The sequence below is a fragment of the Pavona decussata genome, unplaced genomic scaffold, assembly GCF_977016875.1.
Source record: "Pavona decussata unplaced genomic scaffold, jaPavDecu1.1 SCAFFOLD_51, whole genome shotgun sequence".
NCBI lineage: Eukaryota > Metazoa > Cnidaria > Anthozoa > Scleractinia > Agariciidae > Pavona > Pavona decussata.
The window spans coordinates 3,410,884-3,437,129 of NW_028145473.1; the positions used below are offsets into that span (position 1 = coordinate 3,410,884).

Genomic DNA, 26,246 nt, shown 5'->3' on the forward strand with positions numbered 1-26,246 from the left:
ACATTTCGATTGGTTTTGCTTCAAATAAATTAAGTTCGGCGTCTGAATCAACAGGCGGAAGTTTCTTGATTTGCGCCGACCTTAATTTGAATTAAGTTCGGCTCATGAAAAGTGCGGCGTCTGAACTGGGCCTTAGTGGTATATTTAATTATTCATTAAGTAACAGTTATATTTTTTATAATCTTTTCACAGAATGTCTAAAATGAAATGGTCATTGAAACATGACACCATATTTGGCCGCGAACTCCTCAGCTGGGAGTTGTGGAAGTACCGTTCAGGCACCAGAGAGCGGGGAAACTGTTTAGAGGAAATATGCAAAATTCTGAATAACATCAAAGACATCCAATTTTGCGTTTCGCCAAAGGGTTTGAGAGACCGCTTGAAAATCCTAGAAAGGGATTGCAAGGCCAGGAAGAGAGAGGCCGAGAGGGGCTCGGGAATTTCCCAGGAATATCGAGAAATAGATCAGATCATGGAAGATTATCTAGAGAGAAGAGATGAGGAAGAGGCTAAACAGACCAAATAATCAGCTGATGATCGAAACTAGGAGGATCAAGATAAAGCGACAGGGGAGGAGATGAGGGAGAGGGCTATGGAGCGGCTAGCTCAGACTAAGAAGCGAAATGGGAAAGATGAACCGCGAAAAAAACGTCAAAAAAGCAATGCCACACTCGACTGTCCCAGGGAGGCAGCAGAGAGGGAATCCAAGTTAAGACAAGATGAGCTAGAGATAAAGAGAAAGCAAGAAGAAGCTACCATGACTACTCAGCAGGCACTGCTTTCTCAGCTGCGAGAACAACAACAGTCACAGATGCAGCAACAGCAACAGCAGCAACAACAGTTTATGCAGATGATGCAGATGATGCTTAACAGCCAGCAAGCACAATCTCAGGCAATAACTGAACTTTTAAGAAAGGGACAATAGTTTTGGAGACTTTTTGTCCATCTTAGCGTTTGAACAGAGCTTTTGGTTTCTTTCCGTGACTTTATTGTACTCTGGTGATAACGTGTTTTAGACTACTTATGGGCTGTGCCCTATTTTGACCATGAATTCTTGTAAGAGGCCAAATTGTTTATATTAGCGTATAACAAGAGTATTGGAAGTGTATCTTAAGTACAATAAATCAAATAAAGTACTCTTCTAGAGTTGGCGGATTAAGACCAAAATACTCTGAAGTAACAGAACTATATAAAATGCAATGCGCATTCTGCATTAACGCACATGTTACATACATTTTTCCCACAGCACTCAATCCGATTTTAAGGTTCTTTTTAAAATCTAACCTATGCAGTTCTTGCAAGAATCCTGAGGTAGCCAGCATGAAACTGTAATGGCGTCTTCCTTCAACTGGGCCAAATAGATTCCCCACTAATCCATTTGGCAAAGCGACAGCCTGAAATTTGATGGAGTGGACACGCTTATTGCCGTTGTAGATGGCTCGATGGTTTTTGTTAGGCCTACAAACTGGACGCACAGTCCCATCTACGAATCCCCAACAGTTATTTAAGGCAGCTCCTGCCTGTTCGATCGCCTCAGCGTATTGAAGAAGCTTGGGAAGGGAGAGCAAATCGTGATTATATCTTGTAAGCAGATGATGCCACCGACCGTAAATCAAGTCCATTATGTGGTTTGTTATGATGGAAATCTCAGGAACCGGTCTGGCGAAATGATAAACCAAATCTCCATATCGACAAGGATAGGCAAAGCGCTTGAGATACATGCATAATGCAGGTACCGAAGCAACAACTAAACCATTGTAAGTTGTTATCTCGTCAGGTAGCTGTAGCTGTTCGGCAAGTTTATAAGTGTCCTCCCTGTAGAAACGAAACTCGGCCTCACATTCGTCGTTTGATTTGTCGTCTAAATCGAACCTGTCGTAGTTCCAGTACGGAAATTCTGGGTTTGTTGACTTGCAACAGTCGTACAAAAGTACAAATTCTTGTTCGTTTATAAAGTTGCTTCCATAAGCGTATGCGATACAAGCTCTCGTTTCTCTGAAGTTAGGCATTTTGGTTTAAACAACTCGCCTTGTCAGAAGATAAAAAAAAACTTCAGAAACGGCGGGAAAATTTGCCGGCCGCGCATAAACGTCGTCGTCTTTATCGCGAATCGTAAATTGAAATTTCTACAGGACGACGACGCCGGACTATAAGGTGACCCAACGGCGCCAACGCGCGAAAGTCGTCAATTCGTAAGTTCCCTATTTCAACAACTCGACTTTTTCACACAGGAGATAATGGCTAACAAAGTGTGCCAGGCTTTCCCGATATTCTCATTAAAGGGGAAGTATTATGGGGTTTTTGTTATCTATTGTTAAAAATGATGAAATAAGACCTTCAATAAGCTGCCAAATTATTTTAGAATGACGAGAGGAAAGAAATCAACTTAATTCTTGAAAGGAACAACTCGTGATCTGTTCTAGCACATTTTTAAAACAAAAATGCGAGAACTTGAAAAACATTAGCCTAACATTTTTCATGTCTCAATTCACTCCAACCTACTCTGTGTCCGGCCAGAGGCGCTAATCAACAGTTTTATTGCACTGGGGTGATAATTTATAACAAACTTGACAATTATTTCCTAGTTTCTGCTGACAGACACACATTTTTGGGTTTTGAAATGGTAGCAAATTTGCGTGATACTTCCCCTTTAAATTGGTTCGTTAGAAAATCTATTTTGATTGACAATAAAATGTCTTGAGTCTCGCGCTGGGATGCAAGACAAAGCTATTTTGAATTTCGCAAAAGCCTGACACACTTTGGTCCATTAATGTGTGACGAATATTTTGGGCAAATTTCGTTGAACTCTGATGAATCTAGATGATCGCCAAAACAGTTCCCATGTGTTTCACGATACAGGCCAAGACCAAGCACTTTTGCTGGTCATTCAACAAGATGCCAAAAGTATCTCGGTGCATTCCAAGGTGTTTTATGAAAATATAGGCGTTGTGAGTCTCAAACCAAGACTGAGCGATCTTGGAAGCCCCATGAGTACGGATGCTGTCTGTGAGCCCAGTGCTTCTGTCTTCTATAGTGTTCAGTCATGCGATACGTAACTTTATTTCGAAAGATTTGATGCTTTAATATGCAGCACAACATCAGCAGCTTTCCTGTCTCAATTTGTGCAAAATGTAAAAGCTCGCAAAAAACTTCAAGCATGTGACCATACTTCATTTTAGCACCAAAATCGCGTGTAACAGAAACACCGCTATTTTTTAAGTGGTGACAGATTTGAAAGATTGACTGATTTTTTTGCATAGCATCAGTGGTTTGAGTGCGGATGTAAATTGTCTGCCCAAAATTGTTCAGATACATTTTGCCCTTTTGCTTAGCCAGAGACAAGTACAAAGTTTGCCTGTTAGAACGGAAAGGACCTTTCATTGTATCTTATCCTGTCATTCGCCTTTTCATTTCAGCCGTTTTGCTTTCAAGGTCAAATTGGTAAGCTGTAATTACGAAATGGCAGTCTTAGTGACTTTTATTTAAGCGGGAGAAATGAATAACAATAAAAACAATAGCGTCTTTGTCTCAGGACTATTGATCTGATGGTTGCCCCTTTGGAATTGGTTCGTGCTCTTAAAATTAGGATATAAGTTTTCGAAGATGCGCCTCTCGGGCAAATATTCGTTTTAATAACGTCAAATGTCCGCGGCAACTATCAGTAGACTGTCTCGCAACCGAAACACTGTTGTTTAAAAAGCCCCTCGTCAGAAATTCTCTTTTGTTTAAAATAAAATAACATAAATTGTTCATTGATCTTGGTTACAGATAAAAAGAGAAAAAAAATCCAGCTTACATTCTATTGGCGTTTGGTGAAATCGTCCTTCGCGCGAATACGAAGGTTATTAACATTATTACAATCTTTTTACATAGTTCATTAACCATGCTTACAGATAAGGAAAAAATTCCAATACGTTCACTCTAGTGACGTTTTAATTCTGTATATCCTTTGTACACAACTTGTGGGAAAGTTATTGCCCTAATTTTAAGTGACTTTCCCCATAGTTCTTTTATTGAATACTGAATCATAATAACGTACGGCAAAATTATTCATACTCACCACAATGTGAATAAAGGTTAAAAATACACAAGAGAGCAAAAACACGAAGTGCAGAAGCCATTTCCATCAAGACTTGATCACAGAACAAAACATTCAATCTAACAAAATAAACATCAAGGTTAATCCCAGTTAGACTACTAATGCTTCGTCTATGAACTACTGTACACCACTTTAATTTTTATATATCCAAGTTTGACAGACGCGTCGCTCATGTGTTAGGCTTCACTGCTTGCCTCGGGTCTGGTCTTTGAAAGCGACTGCTTTAGCTCCTTTTACTTCTAAATTAATTTAACAGATACTCATTAGGGGTAAAGTTGGCTTGGTAAAACAAAGCACCAGTTGCAAGGTAAAGAAGAAAACTTTAAGAGGAAGAAGTATCAAATTATGGACTGTGATGCAAAACAAATACAACCTCTCACACTAACCAAGCATGTAGAAACAAATCCCATTAGTATGACCGAAAACATACTAACATACCTTTTTACTTTAAAAACAAAAGGAGCAAAAGTTTCTCTATGTCTTTCACAAAATCTCACGTCCACTACCCAAAAACCCGAGAAAGTAGAATCTCAAACGGCTAGAACACTTTGCCTTGTGGTAAATAGGACGTAGTTGCCAATCGAACAATAGGTCAACCCTAATTTCCCTTTTGCTGAAGCTATTGTTTTAGGACAGGATGTTATTTTCCACGCTTTACTTCACCTCTCTCATACAAAATGTTTACGGTCCTCAGCTATCTCCCGTTACCGTCAGAGAGAGGGAAATCAAGACACAAGTTCCACATTTTCAAAAAGGTAAAAGTTCAGACCAGTTTCCTTTCGTCGCTCTGTATTTGTTTACGTCATATAAATTCAAATTTCATTTCGTGCCAAGTTGTATTCCATTGAAAATCTTGTACCCGTCAGAAAACTTATACCGGTATAGCGCGTCTACTGTACAATATTCCTTTTAATTTCAAAGATTAAGCTGCAGAATAAATGGCCATAAAGTAAGGAATAAAACTTCACGAGGAAATAGTGAATATTGATTACGAATATCTATTATGAAATATTTATTATGGATTAATTGTGCAAATACAACCTCACACACTGCCCAAGCATGCGGAAACAAATCCATCAGCATGTTTGAAAACATACAAAGTTTCCTTTTTAGTTGAAAACAAAGGAGCAAAAGTTTCTGTATGCCTTTCACGGAACCTCACGTCCACTACCCAAAAACCTGAGAAAGTGCGTCTTGGACCGGTATCACGTAAACATCTCCACTGCTGTGATATCAACAATCTTTCAGAACTATCCAAAGTATTTATAGCGAAAGTCATTTTGAATTCTCCTAGCAAGGACAGAAGGTGGCGATTGTATTATACCGTACAAATGGAAATATCAACCCAACCTTACGGCGGAGACCTTTAACGAATTTAGTCTTAAGAAGAAAGGTTTAAACGATGGTTTGAATTCTCCTGATGCCCCTTTAAAGTCTTTGAAGAAAATTTCAAGAATCCGGTGCGAGCTTCATTATGAATATGCGTTAACCTGCCTTGCACATTTTCACTCTCAACTCGCTTATCAGGGTAGGCAAAAGGGCATTATCTTTGTTATTGCCGTTTGTTAAATTCAAAGATAAGGGTTTTTTGTGCCGGCAAGAAATTTCCGCACAGCCCCGTACATGAATTATGTATACATTGTGCGACTAAAACGTTATTCATGCTCGTTCTTTGCGCAAGAGGATTAGTATGACATGTATAGTCATGCATGTACAGTCATGCATGTATAATTATGTATGATGCTGTGCGGAAATATTTCCATGCCTCCCGATGATCGCTAAGTTCACTCCCCAACTAAATTCATGGCACCATCTTGATCTATCGGATGACCAAATTTTTATAGCAAAGCACTTAAGTAGAAATATAAAAATGAACGTGTTGCGACTCTTCGAACATCATTATCAAGAAGAGAAATGACACTGAAAACTGAAAATATATTACCAGTCCAATTTTGAAGTTGAAGTTTGGCGATCGTGTCAGTTTTGGAAGCTGGGGAGACTCTCTTACCGCGCAATAATTGCAAATTACAGGTACGTGTCATTTTTTGTTGCTATATAAAAATATATTGGGAAAGGACAGTAATTTTACTTCACTTTGGTGCATAGAAGGTCATTATGCAAAGTGAGTTTGTTAATATGCAAGACCGATTAAAGTTTGAGACTGGCCGTCTTCACTTTCGGCGCCATATTGCCGGTATGGTGCTGTTGTCGCATCTAACCAATTATTCCAAATTTTAGGTCATGGATAAACACGTTGCTTTCCTGCAAAACTTTTGTCGACTTTGTGGCAACAGTGTCAAGAACAAGGCCGATGTCGCAAAAAAGACAGCTTTCAAACGGGAACTGTTGGAAAATTTAACATCAATGTTGACGAGGATTCGAGTGAAACTCACCCAAAAAAGGTTCGCCCTCCCTGTAAACGACTCGTGTCCGTGAATCGGGAAATGCAGCCGAAATTTCCATATCAAGAACAATTGAGAAGTGGACAAGCCATGTGGAAGACAATTGCCGATGCACATCGGGAAAGAAAGGGCGTCCGGCTAAAAAAAGAGTCCTCCGAGAGCTGTCTCGTGAGGTCAGAGAAAGCGACACCGAAAGCGGGGAAGAATACGAAACAGAGACGGAGAGGAACTCTTGTCTGGAATTCAAGAGCTTAATACAATGTAGTTTTATTCAGTTGACCATGCTGTTATACTTTAGAATGGAGTACTTAATCTGTTTGATAAATGTAAATGCAATAGCGTCAAAGGTGGAACTATTACATTGCATATCGTTGTCAAGACTTTTATCAATATTGTTCAGTTGCATTTGACCTTATAACATGAATTTGCTTGGCTGAGATAAACATTTTTTATTGTTGTCATCGTTGTTCTTTTTTTTTTTTAGTGACATGCCATTTTAATTAATTTATTGTATTACTGGTCATGGTCTTTTCTTATTATAGTCCTTGGGATAGGTGTGTAGACCTAGCAAGAATAAGTGAAGAGGAGAGGGCAAGGCTGTGGGATCTTTGTTCTGCATCAGAAGTTGATAGGGAAGTATTCCGTCGTGAGGTTTATTACTCCAAGAGCAGTACATGCCTTGTCATTAAAAATTGGAACAGCAGATTACTCATTTCTTTCGGTTGTGTTATAATTTTCCGGAATTGAACACGGAGTTTGGAGTTATTTTATGCATAAGGGTTTATCAAGGTTCGAACTTTATTCTAGATTAGAAGTTAGAGTTTTCAGTAAATCCTCTGGTTTGATCGAGTTTTTAACTTTATGTTTAGAATAATTAATTTTTGTCCAACCCCACCCCACAATTTCAAACTCAGGCACTGAATGGGAGTTGATGTCACAGCAGTGACCAAAAATTGCTTTGTTTATATTGCAGTGCTCAAACTGTTTCCATATCTTTTTCTTTGACAGAACAAGAAATTCATAAATGAACTGCTTCGGGATGTGTTAAAAGAGCAAACAAAAACTGATGGGGGTGGAAAGATGAAATTGACTTGCCTGTAGCAGAAATGACAGCTAAAGAAGGAATGCGTGCTTGCCCTGTTTTTCAGACAACAATGGAAAGAACCAAACGCAAATGTGTAAATCCTGACTGTAGGGTTAGTCTGAAAGCTGCTGAGAAGGAAGTGCAGGGTACTGATGTACTTGGTACTGCTCTAGTTGCACCAGTGTACCAGTACCGGCATAGAGTGAAAAAGACCCAATATGGCTTTAATATTGATGATAACGAGGAAAGGCATGTTATTGTCAAAGAAATTATCTCAGATTGCCATGATGAATTTCAACATGTTGCCTCAAATCATCCTGATCATCAAGTCAAAGTTCTTGCAAGTGACTCTCTGTTTGTAAACCCCAATTCGGCGGATGCACTGAAGGAAGTTCTACGGAGAGTAGGCAAGGCTGCCAATGTTAAACGCTACCATCCAGACAATCCAAGTGCTCGTGAGTGGCTGAATGTAACAATGGATGGCTCACCTTATCTTGTGAGCGGGAAAGTCATGGTGCATGTTCTTATGTGCACTGAGTGTGGAGCTGAGGTCCTTAAACAAAAGGTGTCTGATTATTGTGAAAGTATCATGGGGGACAGAAATGCAGTGCTATCTAGGAATTTTCTTGGGTGGTTCTTCGCATTGGTAAGCTACATGTAGAAATGAACATGGCAAGGCACTTTGGGACATTTTCCTGTCCAAGCTTGCAAGCGAACTTGGGTTCGTCTCCGAGGCTGCCCAGAAGTTTGTTCGAAGGGGCTCTGATCACAACAAGACCATGTCTGTGCTGAAGGTTGCGCACATTGGGCTACGGAAGGAGATGCTCATTCCAAATGTCAGAGATAGGCTTAGCTCCGGGTCACCGCTTTCTGTGAATGATTATTTGTATGAATGGATGCCAGAGGTTGGCTGGAAAGATGCCACTTACAGCCACATTCTTGTCACCAGTTGGAACTATCTGATGGCTCTTCATGTTTTCCGCATGGGTGTAAGAAGGATCAATGCTTCCTATGTGAGGGCAGGGCAAAAAGTGTTTGCACCCCTGTTTCATCGAAACAGTACTTCCAAATACGCTCTGATTGATTTTCATGATAGGTAAGTTCTGCATAACCATAATATAAGGGAATTAAAGTGTTAAATTGTTTGCATAATTTGGTGGTGATTGAATGCTTGGGTGGAAAGTCTTAAGCTCACGCTTGTACAATGTACCGTATGAGATACATTTAGAGAACATCATTAACCCAATGCACGGTTGGCAGAAAAAAAATTATTACTGTTTGTATTAGCCAGAGGATTTAAGCAAGAAAAAAATAATAGTTGGAAAACAAAACTTATTTGTTTTCAGTAGAAACAAACACAAGTTACATCATTTATATTAATAATAATATGGGAACAGACCTTCTTTTTATTTTGTTATGTTGATCTGTGACTCCCAAATGTCAACAGGAGTGGTTTTTAACAGTTTTACAATGTTGGCCATGGAAAACTGTGAGATACTTTTGATATTTAAGATCATGGAAAGTCCCAGAATTTCAACAGCTCAGAGGAGTATGAACCCCGTAGCCAACTCTTTAAGAAATTCATTATAAATATGTATGTACAACTAGATACATGTAGCAGGATTTCAGTAATATGAAATACCTATTCTTGCATTTTATTGTTTTTTTTTTTTGTGCTTGTTCACAGATAGGACCGTGCTTGCTACCCAGAAGCCCTTTTAAAATTAGTTGAGGACACAGAATCTGTCAGTACATCAGGGAATAAGAGTAAAGGAGAAGACATGGATGCTTGTTTGGAGGAAGTGAATAAGGACTCCAAGGTGTGGCAGCATGGCTGTATGGTTGCATTAGATTGGCTAATAATTTTCAGGAACCTAGAGCATTTAAGCAAGGTATGTCAACACAGAGAGATGTAATGGTAGTACACTTTTCAGGTCTACTGACAAAACACTTACCAAAGCAGCCCTTCTTGCTTTAGTCACAATAATCATCCCTGGACTAAATAATATGATTTTTAATCCCCATTTACATTCAATTTTAGTGTGTACATGCTGCAAGTGTTGACATCTTATATTTGTACTTTGAACCTACCTTTACAAAGTGTAACTTCCAGCTTCTGATGTACATGTACTTTGATTGTATATATACGTACATGCATTATTTAGAGCATACACCGCAAGAGCTTATGGAGAATCCTCCAAGCATATGAAATACCACCTAAGATTATCACCCTTATTAAGATGTTCTACGTTAACTTCGAATGCAGTATCATCCTCGAAAACACAATAACAGAAGCATTTCCAGTTAAATCCGGAGTGCGACAGAGCTGTATACTATCGCCTATTCTTTTGCTTGTTACAATCGACTGGGTGATGCGACAAACTGCTTCCCTACGTACCCATGGAATACAATGGACAATCTTCTCTCACCTTCAAGACCTTGACTTTGCTGATGACATTGCCATCCTTTCCTCAACAGCTAATCACCTTCAGGAAATGTCAGACGATCTCAATATGAACTCCAAGAAAACAGAGTTAAATATAAGCAAAAAGAAATCCAAAATTATGTGTGTCAACTCAAGTCCCACAAGGACAATTAACATCGACGGAGAACCTCTGGACCACATTGAAGAGTTCACTTATCTCGGGAGTGTGATCAGTACAGATAACAGTGCCCAGAAGGATATCAAGGCCAGGCTCAACAAAGCCAGGTGCGCATTTAGTAGACTAAAAAACATCTGGAAGTCTAAACAGTCCAACCTTAGTACCAAAGTACGCATCTACAACAGCAACGTCAAATCTGTGCTACTTTATGGCTCTGAATGCTGGAGAATTGTCAAGAGAGACATAAACAAAGTCAATGCCCTTCACAACAGCTGTCTGCGAAGGATCTGCAACATCTTCTGGCCCAACAAAATTTCTAACAACGACTTGTATCAAAAGACCGGGTGTACAAGTATGGAGCAAGAAAAAAAGAAATGTTGGCTCAGATGGCTGGGGCATGTCTTACGTATGTCACCAGAGAGGATACCCAAGGTTGCCCTTAGGTGGACACCAGCAGGCAGAAGAAAGAGGGGAAGGCCCAAGACCACCTGGAGGAAGACAGTTGAACATGAGCTAAAGGAGATGGGCTTATCATGGGGAGAGGCGCAGGCAACCGCTAAGAACAGGGACAAGTGGAAAGAAGTCATTGCTGCGGCCCTATGCCCCACTGGGGGCTCAAAGGACTAAGAGAGAGAGAGAGAGATTATTTAGAGCAGACGAATTGGACTATAATTATTTATTTTTGTTAACGAATAGAAGCTCATGCATGCTTCCTTGCCATTTTAGGTGAGAACCTGGTTTTTGTCTATGATTGGTGTGCAAAATCCAGAAGAAGAAGCGGCGGAGTCAAGAAGGAAGTATGAATTTGGTGATGAGGTGTTAGCTTGGAGGATAAAGCTGAGAAAAGAGCGGTGAGAAATACAGTCAAGTATCCCAAAAAATGTAATTTCAAAACATGTAATGTAACATCTGTAGATATTGGCATTCTAAAGTAATAGTTGTTTTGCTAACATTTGAATAGTGAAGTTTATGAATAAGATAAACAAGGATGAATCATCCCATAAAGACTTAACATCTATGTTATGTTCAGTTTGAATACAAACTTTTTTATTTTTACATTGATGCCAGATAATGTACAGAAGGTTTCGATTTGATTGTGATCTGCAATAATGAAACAGGCCAACCTCATATAAGTGAACAAGCAATTTTATTTGTAAACAAACTGCTACATGGGCTTGGAAATAACAATGACAGCAATATTTCTCACTGCTTGTTGCCTTATAAATTGAAGAAGTTCCCCAATAAGACTGGACCAGGCAACCACGTAAACTTTGAGCTCTCATACTTTAAGTCCACGGTGCCATTGTTATTTGTTTTCCAATTTCAGATATCTAAAAGCAGTAGGCTCCAATGTACTTGAATCCTTAGATGGCCCAATTTTGGATACAGAATTGAAAAACTTTGAAGGAATCATGCAGAGAAATCGAAAGAAGTTGTTTGATGAGCACTTCATTGATGGAAAGAAGAGACCAGAAGTACGCCACCATCCTCTGTATGTCACTGTTGATCAAAGAGTTGTAGCAGAGGCCATTAACAATGCAACTAAAGATAAAATCTTAAAAAGAAAATTGCTGATAAGCTTCAGCAGGTTTCTGACGAAGATGTAAGAGGACCCCTGTCGATCAAACTAGAATTACTTAAAGGAAACCTACTCTCGAAACATGTTAACGTTACATTATTGAACATACAATTTTCTTTGAAATTTCATTGGAAATCTTAGAAATAATATTTCAGTGTCGGAGAAACATAATTTGATTATCGGCTATTTTCGCTTTTAAATTTCCCGCGCGCCGCTATCTTGGATTTCATGACGTAATAACGTTGCTCAATTGTTTTACACAAAAGAACTTCTGCTGAATAATAATAGCGGCAACCATTACACGTCATCAAATTCAAAATGGCTGCCCCAGGAAATTTAAAAGCGAAAGTTGTCGATAATCATATCTAATTTTTAAAACAGTGAATGTCATTTCTACGTTTTAGACAAATATTTGGAATTTAGACACTATTTCCAACGCTTCCCCGTCAATTTGTTGTGAGAGTGGAGGTTCCCTTTAAAGCTGAACTCAACAAAGCCAAAAAAGACACCCTTATTCTATTAAACAATGACATTTTTGAGGAGTTACGGGACCTCCAAGCTATGGAGGAAGCTTGCATCCCTCAGGATGAGGGGGAAAACGATAACCAATCGCTCTCTAGTGGACAGTGTTAATGCAATCCACTGACAGTGCAATATACACTGTATCGCACTGTATAATTTTTTGCTTTTCCATTGTTGTGAGACATTGCACTTTAGATATGGTTGGCTTGTTAGATTTAAAATTAGGGATGTTACCTGCAAGGCACTGCAGGATTTTTGCATCTCATTAAGTGCATATTTAAGAGTTTGAGACAAGATTTATTTGGTTTAACAAGAAAAACTATTGTAGATGTTCCTATTTAGGAACAATTTGTTACAGTTGCTTAATTTCTGGGGATCGGGATAGTCTTTATCGAGGGTGCTTTGCATGGCTCAACATTTGATATTGAGTAACATTTGGCTGAAAAATAGAATCAATGTAATAGCTTTCTCTAGTCAGTGAAATGCAAGGAATTTTGACAATACTTGTAGCACCCATTGTAAGTGGCTTTTTTGCCTTGAAATGGTATCAAATGTACTACAATAAGTGCTTCTAGAGCAATGGGCTTGTTCACACATACAGTGTACATAATTATACATGTCAGAAATAAGGTCCTAGCCTTTCTTTAAACCGTTTCAGGGTTTGACTTTAAAAAATCAAACACCTATAAGTTTGTTACATAGTACCTAGTCCGTGGAAAATCATTTTCAAAGAAAAAAAAGTCACGTGCATCCCCGGGAAAGAGGGTTACTCCCTACAGTGGACTACATGGGTGGCTCTGCCTGAAAGATGTACCTTTTTCAGGCTCTAGGTATATAACCGGATAGGGATTTCACGAGTGAGAAAACAAAAGGGAACCGAACACTTGATTCATTCAAGTATTTGAAGGGGATATTCAAGTGAAAAAGTAAGAAAAGAGATGTAGTGATCCTCCTGTAGGTGTGTGAAAGGTTTACCATTAATTTTTCTATCGAAAGTAAATGAATGGGGCATCTTTTCTGTTAAAAAATGGTATATGAAAGGATATGGGTTTGGACCTCAGGGCGGAGCCTCCCCATATACAATCATGTTTGAGATACTCCCTCCCTCCCTCCATCCCTCCCAGGCATACATGATAATCTTAACTTTATAGTTTTACCTCCCTGATTTTACAGGGAGGGTTGAATTGCTATGATTTGTCAAATAGGACACCATTGTCTAACTAACAATAAAACAATTATCTGGTATTTATTATTATTTTGATTATAGTTCTGATTGTTATTAAAATTGATTACTATTATCATTAGAACCGAGTACATGTGTCATGTCTTTAGCCGAATGGTGTAAAAAACAAAGTGTTTAGATAGTTTCACGAATTGTTAAAAGTTTACCTCTGCTGACTTCAATGGCATCTTGGTTATTGGCTTCCTTTTCACACTGGTTGCTCACAACAAAATCTACATCTTTGTCAGGAATAAAGCATATTTTACTTTGCCTCTGAATTGGAGGCACATCATTTCTTTAACTGTTGGAGAGCTGAGGCTTTGGTCTATTTAAAAGCAAATCTTGGACGGGACGTGGTATCTCTCCATTAGAACTATTGCTGTAGGGCAGACGCCTTCTACTTAGCGGAGCTTGGCTTGAGGATGAATGCCCTAAGACATTAGCCAATCGATGATCAAGCATCAGATTTTCGGGAGTATTTTCCAGGGGTTGAACTCCAGTCGAATTAGTTTCTGCGGACGTCGAGACGAGACTGCGTTTTCAACATACTTCTGGTCGGTTCGGGTGGGCTTAATTAAACTGCTGTTGTACATGTCGAGAATTGCCTGGGAACCTCCTACCAATCGCAGCCCTTTATGATCAATGATGATAAGTACTTCAGCGTTTGTCACTGCATGGAGCTTTAGACCCTTATTAAACAGAGTAGACTTTCGCTTGTACAATGCAGATGATCTGGCTTGAGGATCGGCGACAACCTTTACTCTTTCTTTGGAACGACGTGCCGTTTTCTTTCCCACTTGCGCCTTAGTAGTTTCTCTGAAACGAATGAAATTACGTGAGTGCGAAACATAATGCAAATAATATTTCTGATAATGGTCAAGCGCTTTCAGGCAAGTACACTGTAGTAAACAGTTGAAAATAATGTATTCAAAAAGAAAGAATACTTACTCGAATGCTTCATTCACATTCACTCTGGGACTATCTTAGACATTATCCAAAACGGGCAGTACCAATGTAGCACGCTCTTTGCTAACATTGACATCACTCGCAGCAAGTGGGGCATTTATATTTTCATCTTCATTCACAACGAGGGTAAATGGTATAACATCGTTAGAATTATCCACAGAACTCTCAGGGCTAGTAAATGAGAAGTGTTCATCGTCCAACAAGTCACTGAAGGGTGTTGCCTTTCTTCAAATGTAGAGCAGGCAGTAGTTGTTTATCTTTCTTTTAAAATTGGCTCTCAATGCATCGGGATAATTTTTTACAGAGAAGCAAAGTTATTGGTTTATAGGTGTCGTCTTGACAGCATGACAGAATGAGGATTACTCCCACAAAATTATTGGTGAATAGGTGTTGTTTTGACAGCATTCACGGCATGGGGAAATCGAAGGTCATTTCCGTCACTAACAGTTGCGCCCTTTGTGATTGCGACATACTGAAAAATTCGTCAGTCGGATCCTTGTATCCATTGGTAATTATTCTACAACTTCTTTTCCAAACTTTCGGAGGATAGCTTATGAGATTTCGATCGAAGGTGTGCAAATAAAAGGTTAAGTACTACTGCTTGCTGTTATACTGGTATAAAATTATCACTTGATCAAGGGCATCCCGGAACCTCATTATGTAATACTTACTCTTATTTCTCTTATGTTTCAGTTATCACCACTTCAAAATAAAAGCTCCTACTGGAACACCACTAGTAATCCGTCCAAAAAATAATGACCACGATCCCTTCCCCCTGACATGCCACATTCCCAATGAGATGGATCAAATCCCAGAGCCGCTAAGAACAGTGGAAATGTTGAGCAAGTCTTAAAAGAAAAAGTAGACTCTGCGAGAAGTCATAGGATCTCAGATCGGGCGAGGTCAATACTTCTTGAACAAGGAGCTCAGTTTCCTGCTCAATTGCGGCAAGATTACCAGCATACAAGGGTATGTTAATATCAAAACAGCTCAGTTATTTTGTCCCCTAGCTACAATTGTAGCTTTCAAGTATAAATTCTAGCGGAAACGCACGTAAAGCTTTCTAAGGCAAGTTTCATTGACTGGCTCCCTTCTATTTAAGGACCGTTCGTGGAGAACCGACTGTAACTGCACGTCCCACCACACAGCAGAAGTTTCACAAGAACAAGCAGGCTGGTGTAGGGGCTTATATCCCAGCGTCTCTAAAAATTTCAGGGCCTCGACAGCACATGGCATTTGTAGTCGAGCGACTTCGAGCAACCCTACACGAGTGTGAAAATGGGGATGAAATGTCAATTGATATGTTAAAAGAATGGTCTTAATTTCAAAATACTGTAACAGGAAGCGAAAATAAATTCATTCTATCGTTGAGTCAATCTTTTCTTGTTTTCTTGCCTAAATGCCGCATTGCAATATGGCTTCCCTTCTTCCCTACAAAAATTTCATTCGTTTTTAGTCCTTCTCGACCAATATGGTTTGTGCTGGTTTTGGCTCGACCAATCACATCACACGATTTTATTTAAACAGTTTTGGCTATTTCCCGGACTGATTACTGTTCAAGTCACAATGGCCATGACGACTTTGGGTAGACTTTTCATTTTCGCTAGAATTTTTCATTTGGGTAGACATTGGCCTGGAGACTGTTTATTTTAAAAAGACCTTTTATTGAGTCTACGGGGTACCTGGCCAGTTGCAAATCGTTAGGGGTACCAGCCGAACCAGCCCACAGACTGTAAGAGGACTGGTGCCCATTTTCAATAAGGTGGACAACTTGCAGTCAGATAGTCATGCTCAATGTTCTGGAGACAAGGGGGAGAGAATTCACCGTGGAAGATGCCGCTTTTGTCCATCACCGCCTTGATCAAATGTGAAGAGAGGTGTTTCAATTTACTCAAGTAAATGCAATAACCGAAGGCGTTTTTTCCAACGTAAGTATTAACTTCGCATTTCTTCGCCAGTGGGAAGTAATATATCAAAAACGAGAGCGAGTGTTTCATCAGGGGTTCCAAACACCAAGAAACAGATGAAAGGACAAGCCCGCAGGCCGAGTGCTTTTATTGTTTCGAGGTGTTTGGAACCCATGATGAAACACGAAGCACGAGTTTTTGGTATAGCTTCTTAAACGAGTTGCCGACTATTATATAATATGATAATTATAATATAATTATGATAATCTTCAAGTTGGAATTAATACTTTGAATCAAATTTTGCCAAACATGTGTTCAGTGGCAGGAATTAGAAAAAAAACCACCAATTGTTTTACATGTAGAGTAAAGTGTGCCACAACGCTCTTTAATGCTGGGGTTGACGAAAAACTAATTTGTGAACGAACTGGTCATTGTTCAAACGCTCTTTTTCAGTATGAGAAAGCTAACAGAGAACAAATGGTTAAGGTTTCCATAATTTTAGGAACAGAAAGTAGGAAGTGTACTGCTATGTCTGATGTTGAAATTTCACATGATGTAAACAAAAGGGAAGATGTAGTTCAGTATTTCAGGGAGTAACTTTCTATAAATGTAATGTTAAACTAGTCATAAATTCTACGAACTGCAATAACATGTGAAATACCCAACTATTCTGTTACATTCTTTGAAGGAAATAAAATTTTGTTGTTTGCTTGAGATGTCATTTACTTCAAATTAATTTATTCATGTCACATGATTTTCCGAGAATCAGTGGACATTTTAGTTTGATACTTCCTCTGTTGGAAAGTGTTATTCAACATCTCAAAGAACAGCCAACTACAAAAACAACAAAAAAGAATCATTGGTGTTTCAGCATACAAACTGCAGTGACAAGAAAACGCCGTATTGGGACTTACCAACTTGCAAAAAATGATGCACACGTGGGTTCAGCTAGATCTGTACGCTGCCATAACCAAAGAGGTTGAGTCAATTAAAACTCTCATAGAGGAGAAGGACCGCGAGTAAGAGGATCTCACAAAAACGTTAAATGCCACATCGAATAAAGTATCGAGAAGGAAACGAAAGATAAGAGACATACATTCTCCACTAAATTTCAAGTCCAAAATGTAACAATACTGATAATGTACTTTGTAGGTTTACTTTTTTCTTTCTACCACACTGCAGAAAACACTAAAGAAGCGGAAGAAAAATAAATAATAGTACTAATAGTAGTAGTAATAATAATAAATAAAGAAGAAAGGTGTCATAAATTCGGTGTATGACGTTTGCAGGCTGCAGGCTGCAGACTGCATACTATTCACACGGAAAAATTTAACAACAGGGACATCATCATCAAAAATATTTACCGCACAAAATGACATTAGCCTTGTTCCGGAAATTCTGCTCTCTTCTTCTGGCGGTTCACCATAATGAAACAAATTCTTGCTTTCCACGTTACTATGCCCTTAACAATAGCGTAGCTCCACTGCTCACTATATAAGGACACACAACCCGCAATTCCTTGTTTCGCTCTGACAATGGGCTAATGTGTCGAAACGTCAGTATTTGAATCTCGTTACAGTGGCCAACTCGCCTTAAGTTATCAACTCTGTTGATAAACTAATTTATGTGGACTCAAGAAAAAAAGCTATTACAAGATCAGACTTTTTGCGGTCTGCAGTCTGCGGTCTCTAGTCTGCACTGGCGGATGTCGTACACCGGGTTATAATTTAGGATTAGCATGCATTTTGAATATTTATAGTTTACATCAAGGAAGTAAATTCAAACTTTGAGGACAAATTATTTCTTCACAATTTCCATTTAAGTACAGTACAACCTGAAGATTCAGCTCAAATCATCTCAAATTTTGCAATGAATGAACTTATTTATTTTGTTTTTGCAACTGATGAATAACGAATGAATAATGAAGCTGAGCATAGTTATAATCAGACTGAAATATTCTTGTCAAAGCTCACTGAAGTTGTGGTAAAATTGAAGTGTGAATGCCCAAGTGTACCGAGGAAAATGACAAAGAGACCATCTGTGGCCAGTAAAATCAATCCAACTGGTAGTCAAAAAATGAGTCTGTCATTATCTCAGTTCAAACGATGGAAAGAAAAAAAACAGTTCAGGCTTTAAAGGCTATCCACTATGACAGCCATGTGTACACTCCAGAGAAAGAACAAATAAAAGCAGTCAAAGATGGCCTCTGGAAAACTTTAATTGGCTCAGCAGGCACTTGTGAGAAAAAAGAGTATGTATCCAATTAAAAGACATGAATGAATTCAGTAATACCAAGCATTATGAAGACCAAGGTCAAAGAATTATGAAATGAGTCAAGCAAACAAAATCAATGACCAGTAATACATTGTTCTTTGTTTTGCTTTAATGAAATTTTCGCCTCTTTTCTTTTTTTTCCCTTACATCTGTTAAAAAAGTGACAGTAAAAGAGTATTGTAGTGTAAGCGATTTGTAACTAATGTTAAAAGTAATGTACTTTGTTTGTAAGTAGTGTTTTGTTTGGAATAATAATAAAATATAAAAAAAAAAAAAAAAAAAAAGCAAACAAAATCAGAAGTATGCGTGTATTCTATGAGGGTAGGCTTGGCAAGAGAAAAAACACCTGCATTAGAAATATTGCGGACGTCCTGAGTGAGCCGGGCGGAAAAAGGAGAAAATAAGAAAGCAAAAATTCTTCCAGGGGTTGAGCTCCCCAAAATTTTACCAGATTAAAATCTGATGGCCTTTTTGAAAACTGTCGATATACACCGATTCACCGTAAGACTGGAAGTTGCATTAGAGTGAGGCCTAAGGGCCAACGAACGCACAAATCTCAAACCAACAAACATGGACGAAAGAGCTTTACAACAGATGGATTTAAACCTTACGCAAGATGACATCCCATGCTCATCTGTTGGAAATGTGGATGGAATCAGCAGATGGACGATACCACAGCTAAAATTCTGGCTCAAATGCAGAAGGCTGAACCAGCAAGGATTCAAGGAAAAGACCTCGTCGAAAAGTAAGCTTTGTAATTTTACTGTCGCAATCTTGCGCCGCACGTCGCAATATATTTTGTTTCCAATATCGTTTCCAATGTTGGTTTGTTTCTTTTTTGTTTTGTTTTTTCAGAGTAAAAGCCTTTAACTCGATCCCTAACTACAGGAAAGGAATTTACGACCCTTACCCAGAAAGGAGTTATACGAAGGCAAAGCTCGAAAAGCTCAAGCCACAGAAAGCAAAAGTTGAGAGCGTGATAAAACAAACCAGCCCCGATAACTCACCTTTCGATAGCTTTGCATGGGACGAGTGTACACAATCTTCGGAAGACTTTTCCATTCTGCCTTTGTTTGTACCAATGGATGCGTTCGAACAGGTTAAAAATTCTGGTAAATCAATTAAGGAATTTTTTAATGCAGAGGTTGAGATAAACTCAAATGACAAAGGCCTTCGCATGATAAATTTTGTGCATGATTTACAGGTGCACAACAACCCAGGAAAGAAAAAGACCAAACTTATAATAGGGGAACTTCTGGCCCTTCAATCACTCATGTACAGAGCCCCTTTCTATGATGTGAATAGAAAATCAGCCTTAGCTATGCGGATCATCGGGGGAGGCAGGGCTGCTCTGACAAAATTTTGTGCCGTTATGAATATACCAGGCCGGGTGGAAAATAAATCATTTCAAACACATGTCAAGGTAATCGCTCGTGTGTCGAAGCAGGTTGCATGGGCTGAAATGGAGAAAGCAGTGGAGGAAATCAGAGCTGCAGCTAATGCTTGAAAGAATCAAACCATAGCTATAGCTTTTTCCCTTGATAGAACGTGGGCAAGAAGAGGATTTTAGTCTCTCTATGGTATGGTTTTAGCTATTCATGAAGAGCAAGATGGGCAGAAAAAGACCCAGATCCTACTTCCCAGCAGTACATAGAATGGATGGAAAGCCACGCACCCAAGTGTTCTGCAAGCTTCAACAAGTCATCAAAAGTTATGGAGTCTCAAGGTGCAGTGGACATACGGGGCAGGTCTGAAGAGAAGCACAAGTTGCGATATGTTGATTTTGTACGCGATAGTGACTGTTCTTCCCATCGTGATGTTGTAAAATCAAAGCCCTGTGAAGAAACTTTTGTGAGGGAAGTGGATAGTGTTGGACATATCCAAAAGAGAATAGAAGGCAGGTTGAGAAGGAAGAAGAAAGAGTTGAAAGGCAAGAAATTGGTGGGCATAACCATTTCACTGACAATTTGATTGACACTATCCAGCGATATTATGGAAAGGCTCTCTGCCAAAACAAGGGTGACTTACCTGGCATGGAGAAAGGTTTTTAAGCTATTTGGAAGCACTACGCCTCAACTGAAGGCACTCCACTTCATGACTACTGTTCTGAAGGACCTGATTCATGGTGCAGGTGGCAATGCGATCAGGCAAATGGCACTAACGCCAAAGAACGTGGCCCCTGCTGTAATGCAAGAGATCTTCCCACATCTTTTATGTTTCCTTGTTGCTATGGAAACAACACCCTCACCCCCCGCTCTGGGTACTCTCCTGAATTTTACAACAGGAAGCGATATACTGCCTGAATGCCTGGAAGTTTCATTTACCTCAATGGATAGCTATTTGCGGCGAGTAATTGCCCACGTTTGCGGCCCATTGTTACTTTGTTTATAACATTCAATTTCACTTTCTCCATGGCATAAGAGAGCCTGTTTAGTTGCCCTTGTGTTGTGGGTGCCAAGTTTATCCAATATCCATATTTCAACTTCAGAAAAAAGATTTCTCTGCTTTTGTGGTATTTCCATACCATTGGGCTATCAGTACAGTACTAACAACTACTTCAATCCTTCTCAATTTCTCAGGGTCAAACTCTGAGGAGAATTGTTTTTTAATTAAATGTTCAGGTTGAGTTATCAAATATCCCGCCCAGATTCATCCTGGAAAAAACAAACTTTGCTTTGCCAAATGTTGAAAAGGTATGTCACTGTTGTACCAGTTGCACGCATTGTATGTCCACGAGAGTTATGTTCAATTTTTCCTTTGCAATTACGGTAAATAGCTCCATTGGTAAAACAAGCGAAAATTCCCCACTCAAGGGAAACGCTATTCTTAGGGTTGGTCGAAGACGTCAAATAATTCTGTCATGTAACTTGCAAAGCCATACGAAGGCTGGGTAAAAGCTGCTAAACACCTTGGAATCTGCCGTTATCCAAAAAAATCCTCCTCTAAAACACCAACACACTTTTCAAGGCCTTGAAAAAATGAATCTACCTTCCTCATTTCATTGGTAGTAGTAGCCTCTGAGTAATACAGTGACTTAACTTTGCATTATTAATTAGTATCAAGTCAACCACATGGTATCATCTAAGGAGCTCTTGTGACAGCCTTCTTCTTAGCTACCCTAACTCGTTATCTAAGGTATCTCTTGGTGATCGCTCTTTTACATATGCAACGCCAACACTTTGGAATGCTCTTCCTTTTGACATAAGGTCTGAAGACACTGCTGCTGGCTTTAAAAGCAAACTTAAAACACATTTGTTTCGGAAAGCGTTTTCTTTAAATTCTGAGTAATATTGGAAGTTATGGTGAATTTTAGCTTTTAAGATTTTTTTCTTTTGTAAGTATTACTATTATAGAAGATTTCATTTTTGTTTTCATGAATTATTTACATACCTTGCGGACACAGGTCTGGGCTAGTGATGTTAAGCTCAATCATTTTCATTATATTCAAACAGTTTATACGTGTTCATAGAACTTCTTAACTATATTTGCGTTCTGGCAGATAATCCATTTCTGACGGCGTTCAATTAGGAAGCACAGCCCTTTGTCAGTGTTCATTATTGAGATTAGTCCTTTCCTTAACTCCCCATGGTAGCCTCCGATGAAGTTGAAAACAATATTGATTTGTTTAACGCTTGTGTTTTTATAAAGTAGTTTGCTGCCTGCACATAGTTCTGTGTATTTTTTCCTGTTTCTTAGCTGTTTTGTCCGCGATTGTGCCAACTTGGCAGACAGTGCCTTCAAGTAGTGTCTAATTATTATTATTATTATTATTACTCTGTGAATTGTGATCTTAGGCTTGTTAGCAATTTTACTGGTAATGCGCATTTGAGCATATCCAAATGGAATTTGGGCACTAGAAGATAGGAAAAATAGTCCAGCTATCCCAATCCACCACTTAAGTTTATCAAGAATGATAAAAATAAACATGATAAAGCGAGTATTTTTATTTTAAAAGTTGCTTTTCTCCATCTCTCATTGTGACATCAATAACAACAAATCAGTTGGCTAACTTTAGATTATATAGGAACATCAACTTGATGATATGAGCATCTTCCAGTTTCACAGATGATCATGAAACAAAGCACATCCTTAATTACCGTATAGTGGGTCTGTGGAACAGTTTGGACAATACCTTTGAACTCTTCAACTCTCAGGAGTAAACTTCGAGCCAACTTATTCGCCCCTTTCCTTTCTAGTCTGTCTTAGCTTTTACATAAAGTTTTTATCTTGATATTTTTAGTGACCATTCCTTAGCTTAATTTTTACTCTTCTTATTTAAATCATGCATCATTGTAACTTTGAGATATACTATCGTTTTGACGTATGTTGTAAATTAATAATTATTACTATTGTCACTGAAAAGCCCTTTTCAGGGAGCACTACTATGGCAGACCATGTGAAAACTGTGTGAAACTTATGTGAAATGCATGTGAAATTTTTATGCTGTGAAAAATGCTGTGAAATAAATGTGTGAAAAGTTACACTACGTGAAAAAACATGTGATTAGTAAGTGGGGGATGTTTTAGGCCTCTTTTTCGCGGGGGAATCTCATTAATACGCGGGGGAATAAATTAACGCCGATGACGTCACCGCCTATTGCCTTGACCACTCATTATAGGATGACGTCATATTTTATTTTAGTCTTACCAACAGGTTATGAACTGGTTTGACAGGTTTATCAATGATGTCATGCTCTATTTATAACTTATGGCAGTCATGGGCAGTATCACCGGTTTGACAGGTTTTTGAAGTTATTTTTGGATGCATGATGTCATATAGTACATACATAAATACTCTATTGTGTAGCTCCTCTTTGGAGGCCCTTTCGCCATACGTGAAAATAAAAATAAAAATAATGGAAACTATTTACATTTAGATGACAAAATAGAGAAAAAAATTACGATAAAAATGTATGAATTGAAAAGATTCTTAAAAAAGTCTCTTTTTCAAAATGCTAAGACTTTCAGTGTCTCTGAAATGCTTCGATAAATTATTGTAGACTTTTGCTCCACGGAAGGCGAAAGCCCTTTGGCCACTCGCAAGCTCTAGGATCTACAATTTCTAAGCTAAAGGATCTGCATTCGGAAGTCTTTTTAGAAAAAACCAAACACAACTACGCGCGACACCCAACCGTGTGTCTGAGAAAAATAAAGACACATAACGACAAATGGCCCGTTTGTCTCCTTTTGTCCCTTTTGGTGTGTTTTTGGCCTTTCAGGCCTGTGTTTGGCCTTTTCTGACACTCTATATAACCTGACTTTTACCGAAAACTCAGAGATAACGAAAAAATGTTTGTCGTGTGTTTCTCGCCTAAATTAACTAAGCACCTTTCCCGCCTAATGACTAAAAAACGATTCATTTCAGGTTGAGTTTTGTTGAGGATTAAAGAGTTAATACCGTCTTTTGTTGTCTTTGTTTATTACAGTGCTCGGAATAAGAATAATCTGCTCACAGAGATATTGCAATATGTATATCACATTAAAGTCGGTTATGTTTGATGTTGATGGCTGTCCACCTTTACTTACGTTAACAAGGGTAAATGCGCTTTTGGCTTTTAGATCAGAGACTTAAGAGGGGATCGAGAATTCGCCGTCAACGACCAATTTGGGGAATCGCTCATATTCTGTCCAAAAATACCCTTTGGCGAACTATTTTCAAAAATCATATTTAAAAGTTCCAGCGACTTTTTAATTTTGAGAGATTCGTAAAAATTTGAAAATGCAGTCAAAGTGCGGTTTCTCGGCCAACTGAAGGTTCAAAATAAGGTGAGGACAAAGCACTGCCAAATGCTTAAAATAACTTCAGTTGAAGTCAAACTTTACATAAACTATGAACAACTATTCTTGTTTATTGTCCACTACTAAACATTTTCAAATTTATCCATTTTGTGATTCTAGCGAGCACTTTAAAACCACCTTTGCAGAGCGCTAAAAATAGCGGCGGCATATAGGTTATATTTAACGGCACAAAAGTGTTCCTGGTACCTCAGTTTTCGATAATTTTACTTTACAGCCTTAATATATAGCTATTGAACATTCACCACGCCAAGTTTCAAGCTCGGACTCGCGATGCTTCCTTCTGAGAAAATCGGCGAACTTTTGCAATGTGTTCGGCTCAAATAACACAAGATTATCGACAAAATTGAAGCTAATTAACTCGAATTAAGCCAAAATCCAAAAAATAAACTTAAGTCTTGTTAATTTGTACTTTGACCCTGAAGATATGTCTACTATCATGCAAGGCAACGGCCACAGAGGTGTTATGGCCTCTTGAGAATTTAAATTTGAAATGAAAATTTGTGCCCTTTTACTTTGGTGGCATTTGCTTTTTGCTTACTTGTACTGTAAGAGTTGCCCGCAAGCACTTTTGACAGATCAAATCTAAGAGGTGTCATGAATCCTTAGCCGCTTGGTTTTCTAAAAAAAACTTGCTGAAGTCTTTAGGTAAGCGGAATAATGGGATGCTGTGTAAGAATAAACATTTTAGAAACTGTAAGATCGACATGAAATCGCTTGCAACCATGAACCATTTTAATATTCAAGGTATTCTTACGTTGAGTGCCACTGTAAACATGCCATTCGTTGCTTGTAAAAAGATTTGCTTATGCTTTTTCAAATAATCAAAATGACAGAGTTATATTTTAATAGCAATTGGGAACACAAATTCCATTAAATAAGTAAGAAACAAGAGGTGAACTTATCCGATCTGCAACAATTAATGGTAGCAGATTTATTGCTTAAATTAAGCTTATCGTTTGAAGTCCTCACAAAAAAATAAGCACATACCCAAAACCATGAATCCACTTTTGATTCCACACCACTGAAACCATACAACTATTATAAGCATCAGATGCCAATTGAATCCACATCATTTTTCTTCATAGTCAGTATCACCTGCTTTCCTAATCTTCGGGTTGAAAATAGTTGCTCGAGCTTAGAATCGCGTTTGCGGCAAAGGACAAAGCGTGAGATTCCTTGTTTATGTTTTCTCGAAAAAAAAAAATGAGTACATAGATGAGAATAGTGCAAAAGAATTGTGGCCTTTGATGCTAATGCAAACAACTAAATTTTGCTGCGAAATTGAAGACATGTAGCGGGAAACTTAGCAAATTAAATATAGTCAGGGGGTCATGTTAGCTGCAATCGAGATTGCAATCTTTCTATGTAACGCAACATCAAACCATCGGGTTAGGTACTGACATTATCCAAACCATACTGATTTAATTACTTCAGCCTTAGTAACATATAAACTAAATCAAGCAAAATACTATCCGAAACAACTAGTGTTGACGAGACTGGAATTTATATTTCTGAGTGGGAAAGGAAGGAAGATAATTTTTTGTGTAAGAATTTTTCTCCAAAACTGACAACTACGTAGAAATCTTTTAAATCTATGTAGGATTTTTTTTCTTGGCATAAATTGCGGCTAAAGAGGTTTCGCTTTTCTTTTAGAAAAAATATAATACCCATCCCTAGATCCATAAAGCAGGGGAAGTGGCAGGGGGGGGGGGGGGGGCTTGAGTCCCTTACCCCACCCTCCAAATTTTTGGAAGTGTAAAATAATAATAATAATAATAATAATAATAATA

The 26,246-nt window shown here is 38.5% G+C and overlaps 3 protein-coding genes and 1 pseudogene across 4 annotated transcripts in view; 2 read left to right on the forward strand and 2 right to left on the reverse strand.

Moving 5' to 3' along the window:
• The window catches only part of LOC146481100 (uncharacterized), a 44,000-nt gene extending 39,323 nt beyond the window's left edge, over positions 1-4,677 (reverse strand). Inside the window, exons 1-2 of the mRNA XM_085108835.1 lie at positions 4,538-4,677; positions 4,061-4,158 (exon numbers count right to left, since the gene is read on the reverse strand). Of these exons, the coding sequence (XP_084964961.1) occupies positions 4,061-4,127 (67 nt within the window). The 5' untranslated portion in view covers positions 4,128-4,158; positions 4,538-4,677. The remainder of the gene's footprint in view (positions 1-4,060; positions 4,159-4,537) is intronic.
• Positions 578-925, forward strand: LOC146481105 (uncharacterized). Its single transcript, XM_085108588.1, has one exon. The coding sequence runs from the start codon at positions 578-580 to the stop codon at positions 923-925; it is 348 nt and encodes a 115-aa protein (XP_084964714.1).
• LOC146481106 (uncharacterized) lies at positions 1,125-2,200 on the reverse strand. Its single transcript, XM_085108587.1, has one exon. It carries the CDS (start codon positions 2,007-2,009, stop codon positions 1,125-1,127), a length of 885 nt encoding a protein of 294 aa, XP_084964713.1. The 5' UTR covers positions 2,010-2,200.
• A 193-nt stretch (positions 4,678-4,870) lies between the features above and the next one.
• LOC146481107 (uncharacterized) lies at positions 4,871-13,570 on the forward strand (annotated as a pseudogene). Its single transcript, XR_014864532.1, has 5 exons — positions 4,871-5,627; positions 7,510-8,681; positions 9,273-9,477; positions 10,915-11,039; positions 11,516-13,570. The product of XR_014864532.1 is annotated as an uncharacterized LOC146481107 (transcript).
• Positions 13,571-26,246: the final 12,676 nt, after the last annotated feature.